The following is a 15367-nucleotide window of genomic DNA, read 5'->3' on the forward strand; positions in this document are numbered from 1 at the left end:
CATGTGATCTTAGATCATTAGAGATTAGATCACCCCAAGATTTGGATCATTAGTGATCTTAGATCACCGTGGTGATCCAAGTTGGATCACCAAACACCCCCTATCATGTTCTCCCACTCACCTGGAGAGAAAGGTTCCACTTTGAAGCCTTCAAGAAACAGTTCAACCAGTCAAAGTAAGGTCCATTTAGAGTGGTTAAATAAAGAAAAGAAAGAAATTAATGGACAAGAAATAGAAAAGGAAACTCTTCTCTTGGATAGAGCTACAGTGGGATTAGGAACTAGTTATATGCAAACAAACAAGAAGTTGAGAATTGTATATGATTTTGTAAAATAATATAGCAAGGAAAGAGACAGTGCCAAGGATTGACATGCTGCTGTGGAAATGGAATACATTTGTGGCCAATTTATATAATTTGTCGTAGAGCCTTATAGCAGTCAAAATTTCATAAATAAAGAAAGGAAAGAAACTAATGGTGAGACAAGTCAAGCAACAAAAAAAGATAATTATTTTTTTCTCGCTTGAGCGGAGCTAAAATGTGGGATTAGAAACTAGTTATATGCAAACAAACAGGAAGTGCGGAATTGTATATGACTTTGTAAAATAAATTAAGAAACTGAATTTTCTAAGGAATGTGAGAAGCCAAATTCTTCATCTTTCAGATGATGATATTTTAAGTAAATTCATTCCCACTTTGCTTGATTTTCTAATGATTTATAACACCATTCGCCATCTTGTTACTGGACCCCGTACTGGTGCCATCCTATTACTGCATTTGGTACATGGTTTGGTACGGTGCAAGAATGGCACGGTGCGGTATGCCCTAGTATATGTGTAGAAATTGTTTTGAATTTAAGTAATCATAATGCAGGGAATATGTGTAGAAATGCTATCACCTAATTAGCTACATTATACAACATAATCTAAGCAACAGGGTTAGTGCTAAGGATTGATGCATTGCTTTGATAGATATGTGATCAATATATATAATTGGTTATTCGGCCTAATAGAAGTGAAAATTTCAAAATAATCAAAGCTTGTAATTGCATAATGCATTTTCATTTGTTTGTGCAACCCATTCTTAGAAAAGAAATAGCAAGATGACAAAGAAGATGCGGTGAGATAAAAGGAGATATGAAGAGAAATTAGGAAGTAGATATGCTCATTCAAGTTTGTAGTGGTAAGGATATGGCAAATAGTGAGCTCTTTTATATGATTTTGGGGAATAAAGCCTATCTAATTGATATGCAGCTGATTCAGAAGTCCAGCCCACACCAACCAAGCTGATTAATCTATTTCCTATGTAGGCTATTTTCCTTATTTAGCTTGCTATTTGGTTAATAAACTTGTAAACGTTATGGGTAACTCATTCAAGTAATAAAATATTTCTGCCTTTAGGCTTGGAGGAACGATCCCTTGAAGTGGTCAGCATTCACAAATTCTCTCTTTCCCTTTCTTTCTTTGATTTCACCAAATTCAATGATAGGATCTTGGGATCTTACATTTTGGTATCGGAGCAGTAACAATCTTATTTTGTGCATGGTCCTCACCTGCAGATAAAAAAAAGGTTGGGCATTTTAGATTTGGGATCTTACGCCATGGCTTTCGGAGGTTCTTCTCAACAGATCAATGAGGAACATAGTAGAGATTGAAGGTGGGAAGCCAAACTTGAAGCGAGATTAGAGGCAAAGTTTCACAAAAAGCTTGAGCAACTCAAAGATTCTCTCTAGGCAACCATTGCTTAAGTTTTTGAGGAAGTGGTTTGAAAGAATTGGCAAGATCTAGGCTCGGGGTTGGTCATAAATTTCAGAGACCAATTTGATCATGTTATAGAGGAGTCTCTTGATCGACATTGACAGGGACATGTTACACGAGGAGGTAGATTGGTTAGCGATTGTGATGGTGGCCCTCCCCGTATGAAGGTTGAGTTCCCTCAATGGGAGGGTGGTGATCCCATGGGATGGATTTTTTGGGTGGAGAAATTTTTTTGATTCCATTGCACTCCTGATATATCAAGGATAGAAATCGCTTCTATCAATCTTGATGGTGATGCTATTCAATGGTACGACTGGTTCGAATTATGCCACGGGTTCCTACGTGGGAGGAATTTGTCAAAGGCCTCTTGGTGAGATTTGGTCGCTCCGAATATGAAAATATTGATGGAGAGCTTGCAAAAATTCGGCAGACAACTGCAGTCTTGGAGTATCAAAGCCACTTTAAGCGTTTGTCCAACAGACCCCGGGATTGGACAGAGCGCTAATTGGTTAGTACCTTTGTAGGACTCCAACCAGACATTAGATGTGAGATTAAAGCCAACAAGCCTCGCACCATGATGGTGGTGATCTCTTTTGCGAGACTATAGGAGAAAAAGATTAACAAAGAAGGCCGTCGCTCACTAAAGCCATCAAGTGCTCGATTTTCGGAGGCATCATGCGAGCACCCACCAACTACTCAGAGTAATGCTAATGTGAGGAGGCTTACACAAGATGAACTCAAGGAGCGTTCGGCTAAAGGCTTGTGCTGGCATTGCGATGAGAAATGGCAGAAAGGGTATCACTGCAAGCAAAAACGGCTTGTAATGATTGAACCAGTTGAAGATCTTGAGGAAGCAGGTGATAAAGAAGAATCAGAACATGATGGTGATGTCGAAGAAGGTATTGAACAAACTGTTGCTATCTCTGTTCATACATTAGTCAGATATTCTACTCCAACTATGCAGGTTAATGGTTCTATTAAACATCAACCTATTACTATCCTCATTGATTTGGGTAGTACTAACAATTTTTTGGATGTTAAAATTGCAAAGAGGCTTTTATTGTCTGTGGAGCAATCGAAAAAGTTTGATGTAAAGGTAGCGGATGGTAGGTCCCTACCTAGCACAGGGAAGTATTCTAACGTAGAGATCTCCATATAGAGTTATATCATGGCCACCGATTTGTTTCTATTACCCTTGGATGGTTGTGATGTTGTTTTGGGGGCTCAGTGGCTGCGGACTCTTGGAGACATTACCTGAAATTTCTCAAAAGTCATTATGCAGTAAGTGTTGAATGGAGAAAAGGTAATTTTGAAAGGAAAAGGGTGCGACAATATATTACCGTCAGCAATCATGGCATGGAGCAGATCCTCATGAAGGAGCACCGGTTTTGTTGGTTGAGATAATGAGTATGGAAGAGTTTGTGCACTCTACTACTGAAGACATAGAGTCTCTTTTATTGGAGTTTGGTGATATTTTTGTCGAATCTGAAAGTTTGCCGTCGAAGCATTCTCACGACCACTACATCCCCTTACTATCGGGAAGTGCACCTACCAATGTCAGGCCTTATCACTATCTTCATATCGAAAAGATAGAGATTGAGAAGATAGTATGTGAGATGCTGCAACAAGGGATTATTCGACCCAGTGTCAGTTCTTTCTCTTCTCCAGTTTTATTGGTGCGCAAAAAGGATGGGTCTTGGCGCATGTGTGTCAACTATAGGGTCTTGAACAATATCACTATCAAAGATAAATATCCCATTCCAGTTGTGGATGAATTATTAGATGAACTTGGTGGAGCAAATATTTTTTCAAGTTAGATCTGCGTTCAGGCTATCATCAAATACGAGTTTATGAAGGAGATATTCCGAAGACAACCTTTAGTACGCACGATGGACATTATGAATTTATGGTGATGCCTTTTGGCCTGACGAACGCTCCATCTGTAAGGTTCCAGATGGCGCAGCGAAAGAATTGGTGTTTAAAATTTTTCATTTAAACCATCCTAGTGCATTGAAACCTTAATGCCCAGAATCTCTTGGCTATAGCAATCAAAGCACAAAAGTAAATATCAGGTAAAAAGTGTACCTTTATTCTGTAGTCTCTGAGAGATAATTTTCACAGGCATACAAGTGTCTGCACTCCAACAGTAATCCATACAGTGAGTGCACCAAGGACAATGCTCCTTATTGAAGCATGCTTCAAGAGTTCTAGCCCTTGGAACTCGAATAGTCTCGCACTGGTCAAGTTTCTTCAAGAACCTGACTTCACCCTTTCGAAGATTCTTCTAAACTTCTTAAACCTCTCCTTTAGAACCTCTTTTACCCTTGTTTTAACCTGAATTAGGCTTGTCTTAAATAGAGAAGCCTTGTCCTAAAACCAGAGAGTTGGAGGGAAGGGAGAGACTTGTCTTAGGCTAGGAGGGAACTCTGGAATTGATTTTTGGAATAATCTGAAACCCCAATGCTGTGGGGCTTTTATAGGTAAGAAAGAGGTGGGTGGGGAAGGGTTACAACTCTTCCTCATGCCCTCAGATGGTTGCGTGTCTTGAGAGAGACGTCCTTCAGGCAGAAGGACTCTTCTCAAGCAATGCAACTCTTCTCATCTCTCTGGGCGCGCGCTGTAATCAACCGGCATTTTGGCATCCATCCTCTCTTCAGATAAACCTGATATTTGCCACGTGTGTCCCCATTTGAATCTGAATTCAAATGACAGGGATATCAGCTAGGGGATGCCTCCTTCTGCCTATGGCAGAAGGACTCTTAATGCGAAGAGTCACGTGAGATCAATCTTCACGCACGTGCGGCTCCTCTTCCAAATATTCTCTACTCCCAATTTAAATTCAAACCTTGCCATTCCAAGCTTTGAGATGAGTGCCAGAGAGTGGAGGGTGATGTGGGCTGCCACATGGGTCTTAAATCGAAGTGTGAGGGACTCTATCCCTTCTCCATGCACCATAGCGTGCGCCCAACCTTATTCGTGCACCAAGAGTCCTTTCTAGGTAGGACTTTAGCTTATGGCACCTCTGAGGCTATGTGGCGCCATCCAATGGTTAGCACAACCTGATCCAAACCCCAATTAAGATCTGGCTCAATTTGGTTTGATCAATTAGCAAGATTCGAATCAAATCAAATTTGATTCAAAGAGCTAGGATTTGCCACATGTGTTAGCATGCTTACCGGCAATTCGATTGGATCCAAAATTTCAATTAACTATATTAAATAGGTCCTTGGTCAATTTTCTAATGTGTGTGACCCATTGGGTTCCATATCTAGCCAGCAGTAGGTCCAGATGCATGTTGATCTAGTCTGATTAGAATCCTTCTAATCGATTAAGGTTCAAACCATGCCGACCCAGTTCAACAATTAAAACTCTTTCTAATTGAGGATCAAATTAAATACTTTAATTCAAACAAACCTATAAGTCAAGATTGACATTTAATAACATATCATGACTATCTAGAAGATATGAAATTTGATAGAAATACCAAATATACCTTTCAGCAGCAAGTTACTGTACAATTCAATCCTTCGAGCATCATGCATCCCGAATATGCTCATAAGCATGGAATCGTGTCAAACTCAGACACATATTCATATCGATTCTTCATCAGTCAGTGATGACTGCAATGATGAAGTATTAGAAATCCTATTTAATCTTCATCCTGCTTTGGCCAAAGACTTTCTGAGTTATCTATAGATGAGAGTGTATAGGATGACATCTCTTCTCACTAGGAGTGATTGATTTCTTATTGACTGACTCACAACCTCCATACATACTCTACCATATCCAGAACATTCTGTACATGTCTAAGTCATACCTGGGTATGAATCAAAATATGGATTCATGTACAAAAGATTCTATAGTGGTCTCAGATTTAAGAATCACTTGCACAACTCCTACTTAGAGAATCATCTTTTGGCATGCAAGTCTCTATAAGATGTTCTTTGTTGGCGAGTCAGTTCATTGAACTTATTCCCTAATGAGCACCCACATCTTTGTATTAGTGTTTTACACAAGTGACTTGTGAGATCAGTCACCCTCTCCATCGAGTACATGTAGGATGTGCTAATCTATCTGGAATATTGATTTCCGACTTAATATTCTTACGATCAGAAATATTTTAGATTAGAGTTTTAGAGTTGTAAGTTTCACAGGTATGAACTCTTCATGGCCCTAAAATCATTGTCTTAATCTATGGGGTTCATCATAATCTTAAACATAATAAGATACAATTGCAATGATGAATCAAAAATGCCTCATTTATAAATAAACAATATCATTACATATGTTGGGAGATAATATAGAAAAAAATCCCATCGCATCCAATATGCAATTGACTTTTAGGGCACTTATTTTTTCACCATTAACATTTTAGAGCTCGATGAATGATATTTTTTGGCCACACCTGTGTAAGTTCATCTTAATCTTTTTTTGATGATATTTTGGTGTTTAGCAGGTCATATGAAGATCATTTGGACCACCTACGTGTGGCTTTCACTCTCTTGCGAGAGTTTTCTCTTTTTGTGAAGAAGTCAAAATGCAGTTTTGCATAATCCAAATAGAGTATCTGGGGCACATTATCTCACTAGATGGGGTTGCCACAGATACCATGAAGGTGAAGGCGATGGTGGAGTAGCCCGTACCAAAGACAATTAAGGTGTTACGAGGTTTTCTTAGGCTAATGGGCTACTACTACAAATTTGTGAAGGATTACGGCAAGATTAGTGCACCTCTTGCTGCCTTGCTCAAAAAAGATGCATATCGATGGTCCTCTGATGTAGAAAAGGCTTTTGATCAGTTAAAGCAGGCTATGGCATTCACTCTGGTATTGACTTTATCTGACTTCACCAAGATGTTCGTGATCGAGATTGATGCTTTGGGTGTAGGGATCGGAGGAGTCCTCATGTAAGATGGGAGACCATTGGCATTCACTAGTAAGGCCCTATCATCGGCTCATCATAAGTTGTCGGTTTATAAGAAATAAATGATGGCGATTATCCATACTATCGTGAAGTGGAGACCATATCTCATAAGAAGGCATTTTCAAATTCGAATAGATCACAAAAGTTTGAAGCATCTTTTAGAGCAATGGATCTCTTCCATAGAGCAGCAAAAGTGGGCTACAAAGTTGCTTGGTTATAATTATGAGATAGTGTGTAAAAAGGGGCAAGAAAATGTGGTGGCTGATGCACTATCTTGCATCCCCGAGCAGGGAGAGCTAGCTGCGATATCGATGCCTTTATGTAACAATCTTGAAGAGATTCAGAAGGAGTTGGTGAAAGACAGTTTCTTAAGGCATCATACAGCGATCGTTGCATGCTCCAGACTCAGTTCCTCATTATTCAGGTCTTCAGTGGACTTGTGTTATAAAGGACGGCTTGTTTTAGCATCTAATTTTGCTCAAAAGATGATTATTTTGCAAGAACTCCATGGATTACCGGTTGTTTTATTGGAAGGGGATGAAAAAGGAGATCAAACAATTTGTTGCTGAGTGTGAAATTTGTCAAAGAAATAAAGGAGAAACCGTGGTGACTCCAGGCATCCTCCATCCCTTGGTTATTCCTGAAGAAGTTTGGTTAGATATATCTATGGACTTCATCGATGGATTGCCATTGTCACATTGGAGAACTTCAATCTTGGTGGTGGTAGATGCTTGACCAAGTATGCTCACTTTTGTCCAATATCTCATCCTTTCACTGCCTCTATCATTACTCAAGGCTTTGTTGAAAATATCTTAAAACTCCATGGCATGCAGAGATCCATTGTTAGCAATCGTGATCCAATTTTTACTAGCAAGTTCTAGCAGGAGTTGTTTCGTTTGCAAGGCACCTAACTCAATGAGTACTGCGTACCATCTGCAATCAGATGGTCAGACCAAAGTGATCAATCGACGCTTGGAAAATTATTTAAGATGCTTCACTAGTGATCAATCGAAGGAGTGGGTTTGTTGGCTTCCATGGGCTAAGTGGTGGTATAATACTATGTACCATTAAGCAACCTACCTTTGTCCTTTCGAGGCCGTTTATGGGCGCCCACCACCTATCATTACTAGCTATTCATATGGCTCTTCAAAGGTGCACAAGGTAGATCGGGATTTACATGATTGGGATAGGATTTTACAGCTCAAGAATGATCTAAGTGAGGCTCAAGCCCAAATGAAGCATCAAGCCGATAAGCATCGAAGCGAATGGGAATTTGAAGTTGGAGATTTGATTTTTCTTTGTTTGCAGCCTTACATGCAAGTCTCGATTAATGTTCATGCCTCTATGAAGTTGTCCCCTCACTTCTATGGCCCATACAAGGTGTTGGAGCATATTGGTCCTATTGCTTACCGTCTTGATCTACCAGAACATTCAAAGATCCATCTTGTCTTTCATGTTTCTTGTCTTAAAAAGAAACTTGGTGATAACATCATCCCTCAGCGACATTTGCTCGAGATCTCCTCTAATGGAGAAATTAAATTTGAGCCTCAAACAATATTGGATCAGAGAATGGTGAAGTGGCATAATTGGGTGGTAGCTGAAATTTTGGTTCAATGGGCTAATTTGCCAAGTGAAGATGCTATATGGGAGCTGTATCATGCAATCAAAGAGAAGTTTTTGGAGTTTGTGGCTTCACAATCTTGAGGACAAGATTGCTATTAAGGGTGGGGGAATGATATGCAGCTGATTCAGAAGTCCAGCCCACACCAACCAAGCTGATTAATCTATTTCCTATGTAGGCTATTTTCCTTATTTAGCTTGCTATTTGGTTAATAAGTTGTAAACCTTATGGGTAACTCATTCAAGTAATTACATATTTCTACCTTTAGGCTTGGAGGAATGACCCCCTCGAAGTGGTCAACATTCACAAATTCTTTCTCTTTCCCTTTCCCTCTTTGATTTCACCAAATTTCAATGATAGGATCTTGGGATCCTATCACTAATGCTAAAATAATATAATTTCCAAATGATATTCCTTTCAAGGGAAATGCTTGCCTTCAGTTGGTGTCAATTTACACATGTATCTTGTTCATACTTTGGCTTTTATTGTGGAAAGTTGTTTTTACATGTACAAGAGATTTTAAAACCAAGTTTTTAAGTTCTAGTGGGATGGGGGTCTTTTGTTCTAGTGATAAAACGGGCCTGAGATGGTGGCAGGACTGTGAAACGCATCCACACAGTGAAAGAAGAAGAAGAGGAAAGAAAGGAAGGAAAGAAGAATAAAAGGGAAAGAAAAGAAAGGAAGGAAAGAAAAAGAAAAAGGAAGGAAAGAAGGGAGAAGAAAAAGAAAGAAAGGGAGGAAAGAAAGAAGAAGAAAAAGGAAAGCAAGGAGGGAAGAATAAAAGGAAAGAAAGGACCTAAGGAAGAAATGAAAGAAAGAAGAACAAAGAGAGAAAGAAATAAACGAAAGAATGGGAGAGATACAGATGGTACCTATTAGGATGCTCGACGTGAACGGCTTTGAGATGCGGTGGGATAGTGAGGTGTGCCGTTTTGTGGAGAGACTAGGACACCCCTATCCCATAGGATTAGAAACCTAGATTAAAACCTTGAGATTTTAATATACAAAAAAATATTATTAATGATTTTATTTTCAAATTTCTTTAACCTTGATTTAAGGTAAATATTTATTTTTTTAAAAAGCAATATAGGATTTTATAGTAACAAATTTAAGTTTTATGAACTTGGTAAAGTTCATCAAATTTAATAAGTTCATTAACTTATTAGTCCTTTCTAACCATGTTGCTTCTATGCCAAATCAAGTTCATTGGTGAGGTAAAGAACTTTTTTAGTTTACTAGGTAAGGTCAAGAGTTAGGATAGTGGATAATGGTTATGGTCAGTTATAAAGCTTTATTTCATATTTTATTCTTTTCTTTTTTGGGGGTTTATTTGCATTTAGAAAGTATCAAGCCCCTATGGGGTATGAAAAATTTGTCTTCACTGCCACAGACTTTCAAGGTGATATCTACACTGCCTACAACCTCGCCTAGGGAGAAGTTTACTTTTAAACTGTGTTTACACTTTACACCTTGTGATTCATGGGGAATGTGTGAAATTGACCATGCATTTTTTTATTGATCTTTTTAATTCAGTTGGTGATTACTCCTTGAAAAGGTGGTCTGTGTTTCCCTTTGGCTTTGTATGTTTTCAATTGGTACATTTGCAGTTTGGTAAAAGATCTTGTTAGTGTATTTTGAGGATATATTCTTGGTTATTGAATCTTAATGATAAACATTGGAATCATGGTCATGTATACCAAGAGGATAGACCAGGGATGCTGGGGAGCACTAAGTTGGACCTAGATCAAGTCAGTGACTATAGAAGGTGGGAAAATCCTTAGAGTATGCTATCTCTAACCTAATTTGGGGGTCCATGTCAGCAAAATCATGATGAAATCAGAAGATGAACTTGTTATTTCATTTCTTTTTTCATTCTCTGAGGGATGAGCTTATTTGAAGCCCCCTTTTTTTTGCCTTCCAACATGAAAGTGTATCTCACTTGAGTGAAAACTTTTTCTTTTCTTAATTTCACTAGCAGTGCAAGTGGGTCAAGTAGACCATAGTCAAATTCAACCTGACTTTAGTTTAACCCATATGTGAAATCTGTACTTCTATGTTGAGCATGAGTGCCACACTAACAACCCAAAACTCAATGAAGCCAGATTTAATTTTACGGTTATTGGGCTCCACCTTGTGAAAACTATCTACCTCTGACTCAAGATTTCTTTTAGTGCCAGATTCATAATTATAAAACTGGCCCTAATTCAACTTGAGTTGGGCCTGACACAATTTGAACTAGTTAAGTAAATAGTCTTAGTTAGACTCTAAATCTTAAACCTACGTTCAGTTTTTACGCGGATGATGGACCTGATCCATTGTGGTTTATCTTGGTGGTAGTTTACAGAACTGGAGAAAAACCAGGTCTCTCTGTTGAGTGGGTAATCTTGATCTATTCGGTCTATTTTGGTTGGGACATATCGGGACTGTTGCACTTGACAATAGATATGGCTTAACATTGTAGGACACCATTATTTCTAATTTATTTTTGTTTTTAAATTTTCTTTCTTGTTCTTGTTTTTAATGGTTGTTCTGGTTCGTGTTGGTACCATACTGATACCATACTGTTTGATTATAGACTTAGACAACTCTGGTACCAATATTTAAACCCTTGCTATCATGATTAGGTCTGTATTTGGAGGTAAATGAACATACTGAACATTTATTTTCAAACATGCTAATCTGTGATTATTGTATTGCATTAAGTTGGTCCAAATTGTATACCATTATATTTGTCTGCTGGTCCATGCTGGTGCATGTCGGACTAAAAGATATTAGCTTGCAAATATCTATGTTGTTTGCCATGAGCCTTGATGGGCATGGCTTACTGGGCAGGGAACATTTCATACTGTGCCAGTTTGTGATGGGGGATGGGCATGAGCATGAACTTCCATGTTTGACTAATCTTTATGCTCTCCTTCAGCCTTTCATTCACCAAATTACCAAAATTAGATGCATGCAGATGCATGTCCATTCATATTTCATTGCAAAAAAAAATGTAGCTTGAAAGGAACTGACAAAGGTGTGTGAATAATGCTAAAATACCTTTGCTTATATGAAGGAAAATCAAGGCCATTTCTGTAAATAGATATTATAACTTTTTATGACCTTGACACACTCAGATTATATGCATATTATGTCAAGGATTGAAATGCCAAGCATACCGGCCTTGAAGTGGTATATGAGGGGCCAAGACCTTGAAATCAGCTGCCTGTATCGAGGCATATTGATCCCATAACAAGGCATATTGACCCTGTAGCACTCAATTCATTTTTTTAAATCTTTTGCACATCCATACTGAGGCATATGGAGACATGCAGCTCATACCTTATTGGCAGGCCATGTATGTGGTATCGATCCTTGAGATTGGAATCTTTGCTTGAAGTATGAAAAGAGATTGCTGTATATAACGATTTTAGTTTGTGACTACTCGTTTATTATCATGGGCAACAAGAATTAGATTGACTTGCTAGTCTACTTAAATTGTGGTCCATGCTTTTATTGAGACACTGGTTTCAGTTATACATTTTCCATAGTGCATTCTGTATTTTGCTAGAACCTCGTTTTCAGTAGAATAGCATAAGCTAGAGCTTTTATCATGGTGTTTAACTGCATGCCTTGTACTCCTTCATATATCTTCTTGACATGATATTCTAGTGTAGTGTCTATGCATGGCTTTATTTGCTAATAATCTAAAACTTATCTTGATATATGTTCTAACATTAGAGGTGAAAGCAAGCTTGATGGACTAGGATCCAGATGGAAGCTGACCTGATTTTGACCTGGCATAGGCTCAGATTTTAGACTATGGGTCAGTTTTGAGTTTGGAATCGAGACCATGTTGCCCAGTTATATAGAGTATGGTCTTACACAACTATATCCAATCCTACTGGACCTAATTAGAGAATAGTTCAAAATGTTGGAAGCATCTCAGAAGATACGGATCCAGTTAGAACCCAAAGCCAGAATTGGACTACTAAACTGTTTGGATATTAGGCCCAATATAAATCTGAGACTAATTCTGGTTCAGCCTGGTCCTTAAATGTACCTGACCCACTTGTACCTCTAACAAATTATTGTGACCATCTTTTTTGGTTTGGCAACCCATTTGTTCAATTCTTTTATTTATTTATTTATTTTTCATTCAGAGTAGCTTTTGATATTTTCAATAGTTGACAACAAGAACTATCGTCTCTACAGGTTTTTCTCAACATGTTGGTAAAGGTTACTTGTCTTGATTTGCCACTCTGGCATCAAATACTTGTTCTTGAAGTTTTAAGGGTAATTTCAGCAACTACTGTAATAGAAAACATCTGCACTTTCATTTAGACTTGCATAGTCGGTAAGTTACAACATTTTTCAGGGTTCTTAGTTGCTAATGAGTGCTTGTTGTTTTAGGGCTTTTGTGTTGAAGTGCGGACATTGCGTTTACTTTTTCAGAATTTCGATATGTAAGTTTTTGTCTGATTATTCTCTCATTTGTGGAATCCTGTAGATATGCTTCATGTCCTGATGGACTTAACTTGGCAAAATTATTACTTGTATTCATATTATTGAATTGATATTGTTATTTGGAAATTCATTGATACTGAAAAATTCAAGTGTTGCTAATTGGTGCACTATATGTTTTCTTCAACTCGTATGCCTTTTTAATTATACATGATATGACCTTTCGTCTCCGATGGCATCCCCCCCCTCTCTTTCTCGCTTGTTGCAGCTGCCATGTTAGGCGAATCGGGCTGCGGAGGCTTCCACGCCCCTTTGACGGCCACAGAGGGCCATCGCCACCCTTTGGCGGCCTCCCTCTCTTCTCCTCTCTCTCACTTTTCCTCTGTTTTTCTCTTTCTTCTTTGTCACCGGCGTATGCCGTTTTCACTGCCGGAACCGTTTCGATTCTCCGTCGGTACAGTTCGGTATGCTCCGAACTAGTCGGTTCGGGATAGTTTTGAAAACCCTGGTTTCAAGCAGAGTGTACCATACTGATATCGAACCGGTATGCAGTGTCGTACCATATTGACACTCGGTATGTGTTGCTGTCTTATACTATAATGCATAAGAATACTATAATAGGATGGTACTGGTATGAGGTCTGGTGTCGAGATGGCTAATCTTGACCATGATGATATCTTGGTTTGTTAATTTGAAGTGCCAAAGGGGTATCATGATGTGTCAAGTTGTCCAAAAATGTCTAGACATGTGGAAACACTAATGTTTTGAAGTGTTTGAGTTACACTTATGGTTGTCATCCTCAGAGATGGCAGGGGCAAGAGAATGGGAGGAAGAAATAGAGGGTATGGTATGATTTCTCTTAAGGGGGCAGACTGTTGAAGATGGTATTTAATGATTACAGCTGGCAAGTTTTGCCCCCATTGATTTAATTGCTGGATTGCCATCTCAATTGTTAGATGAGAAATCAAACGGCTAAGCTAAAACTTTTATGATAACAGATTTAAAGTATAAGAAACATTATAATATAAAATGGTAATTTGGTAACCATTATTCTTCTATAAACTTTTAAAAATGTGTTTATCTTATATTATGTATATATTTTGAGCTACATCAAACAGAATAAGAGTGAGCTGGCCCATGGTTGTTCTGTGTTCTATATTTCGAGTCTAAAACTTTGCTCATGTTCAGCTTGTTTACCAATTCAGCAAGAGAATTTTTAGCTGAATTTCGAGCCACAAATTAGTTCCTCAAGAACCACTCACTTCTTTGACAGCCTTATTCTTTATGAGCACAATTCCTATATACATACATACATAAATACATACATCTGTACGTCAGTACGTACATATATGTGTGTGTACTCATTCCTTTTAAGCCCTCAATCCGTTCCTATGTTGCTAAGATCTTCTTTGATACTTCACCCCCTCATGCTCAACCTTTTAATTCTTAAGCGTTCTTTGTTGTCTAGCATATTAAAGAAAACAATGCTAGGCACCTTACTACCACCTTATAATGTTTCTCAATTTTCAAAGAAAAAAAGGTGGATTGATTATACATACAAGGTTTTGAGTCTCATGCTATGCTCCCATACATTGCATGCAAGGTCATGGTACATGACATGGTATTCCCCTAGCATCCACTGGTTGCTTGCTGAAAGGGACAATACCGCTATGCCTACATGGGTCGATACAACATGGGATAAGGAACTAATATGGTATGGTGACGTAGATGTCTTAGCTGGTAAATACCTTGATTTGGTGGACCAGACCCGAAAGGGTAAGAAATCAGGCTGATTGTTGTGATTTTGACTCTGTCGCACTAAAACGAACATAAATCTCTCATTCGGAGTCAGAATCATCTATAAGATCCCCATTCAGAAAGCTTTTTCCGTGCTCTACGTTCCTAACCGCTTTGCTGTTATAGTCCAGTTTTGGGGTCAAACTCATTTGTTTGACAGGTCAACGGGAGCCCGGAAGATCCTAGACGAATTGGAAGTTTTAATTTTTTTTACCTATTTTGTATTCGGAATAAATCTGGAATACTCCAAATAGCTTAGGCATCAAGTTAGCGTTTTTCTTTTATAAAGCCTTTGGCTAACATTAGAGGCAGTCTATTTTTGATATTGAATTAAAACTCTAGAAGAGAGTTTTTTCTTATATTTGCTGTTCTCTTTGTTTTGTGCATCTTCCTCCATTTCCATTAAAACGTGGCTTTGGCTGCGTCATATGGTATGATATGGTCTTGATTCTTGAAGCTTCTCTCAGCTTGATCCACAAAATCCATATGTCAAATATGACATTATGTAACCCTGCAATCATTTTCTTTCATTGGTTGCAGGCTACAAGAGCTTGTAGCTATGTTACATGATACATGTTGGTCTTGCATCATTGGGATGAACTGGTCCAATTGCATTGCACTAAACAGTGTATTGATCAGATCAAATTAGCTAACTTGCCCAAGCATGTATTAGTTGTGAAAAAACTCCAAATGATTACCTCAGGGTGTGTTGATATTAAAATTTTCTTAAATGTGGAATGAGTTGCCGACATGGGGCTATTGACCTACCTCTAGTTCTAGATAATTGATCCACAATTACAAACATGATATATTGCATATCTCATGT

General features: G+C 38.4%; 1 protein-coding gene across 10 annotated transcripts in view; it reads left to right on the forward strand.

Annotated features, from left to right (window-relative positions):
• The window catches only part of LOC105046734 (uncharacterized), a 202369-nt gene that overhangs the window by 25324 nt on the left and 161678 nt on the right, over positions 1 to 15367 (forward strand). For 8 of the 10 annotated variants that reach the window (XR_012142145.1, XM_073259552.1, XM_073259546.1 and 5 more), the window contains 2 exons: positions 12496 to 12576; positions 12694 to 12746. Coding sequence is in view for 9 of the 10 variants with exons in the window: in XM_073259552.1 (XP_073115653.1) it covers positions 12496 to 12576; positions 12694 to 12746 (134 nt within the window). In the remaining variant the exon portion in view is untranslated. The remainder of the gene's footprint in view (positions 1 to 12495; positions 12577 to 12693; positions 12747 to 15367) is intronic. The other 2 variants (XM_073259549.1, XM_073259550.1) reach the window with 1 other exon arrangement.

This window comes from Elaeis guineensis, chromosome 6 (assembly GCF_000442705.2).
Source record: "Elaeis guineensis isolate ETL-2024a chromosome 6, EG11, whole genome shotgun sequence".
In the NCBI taxonomy this organism is placed as follows: Eukaryota; Viridiplantae; Streptophyta; class Magnoliopsida; order Arecales; family Arecaceae; genus Elaeis; species Elaeis guineensis.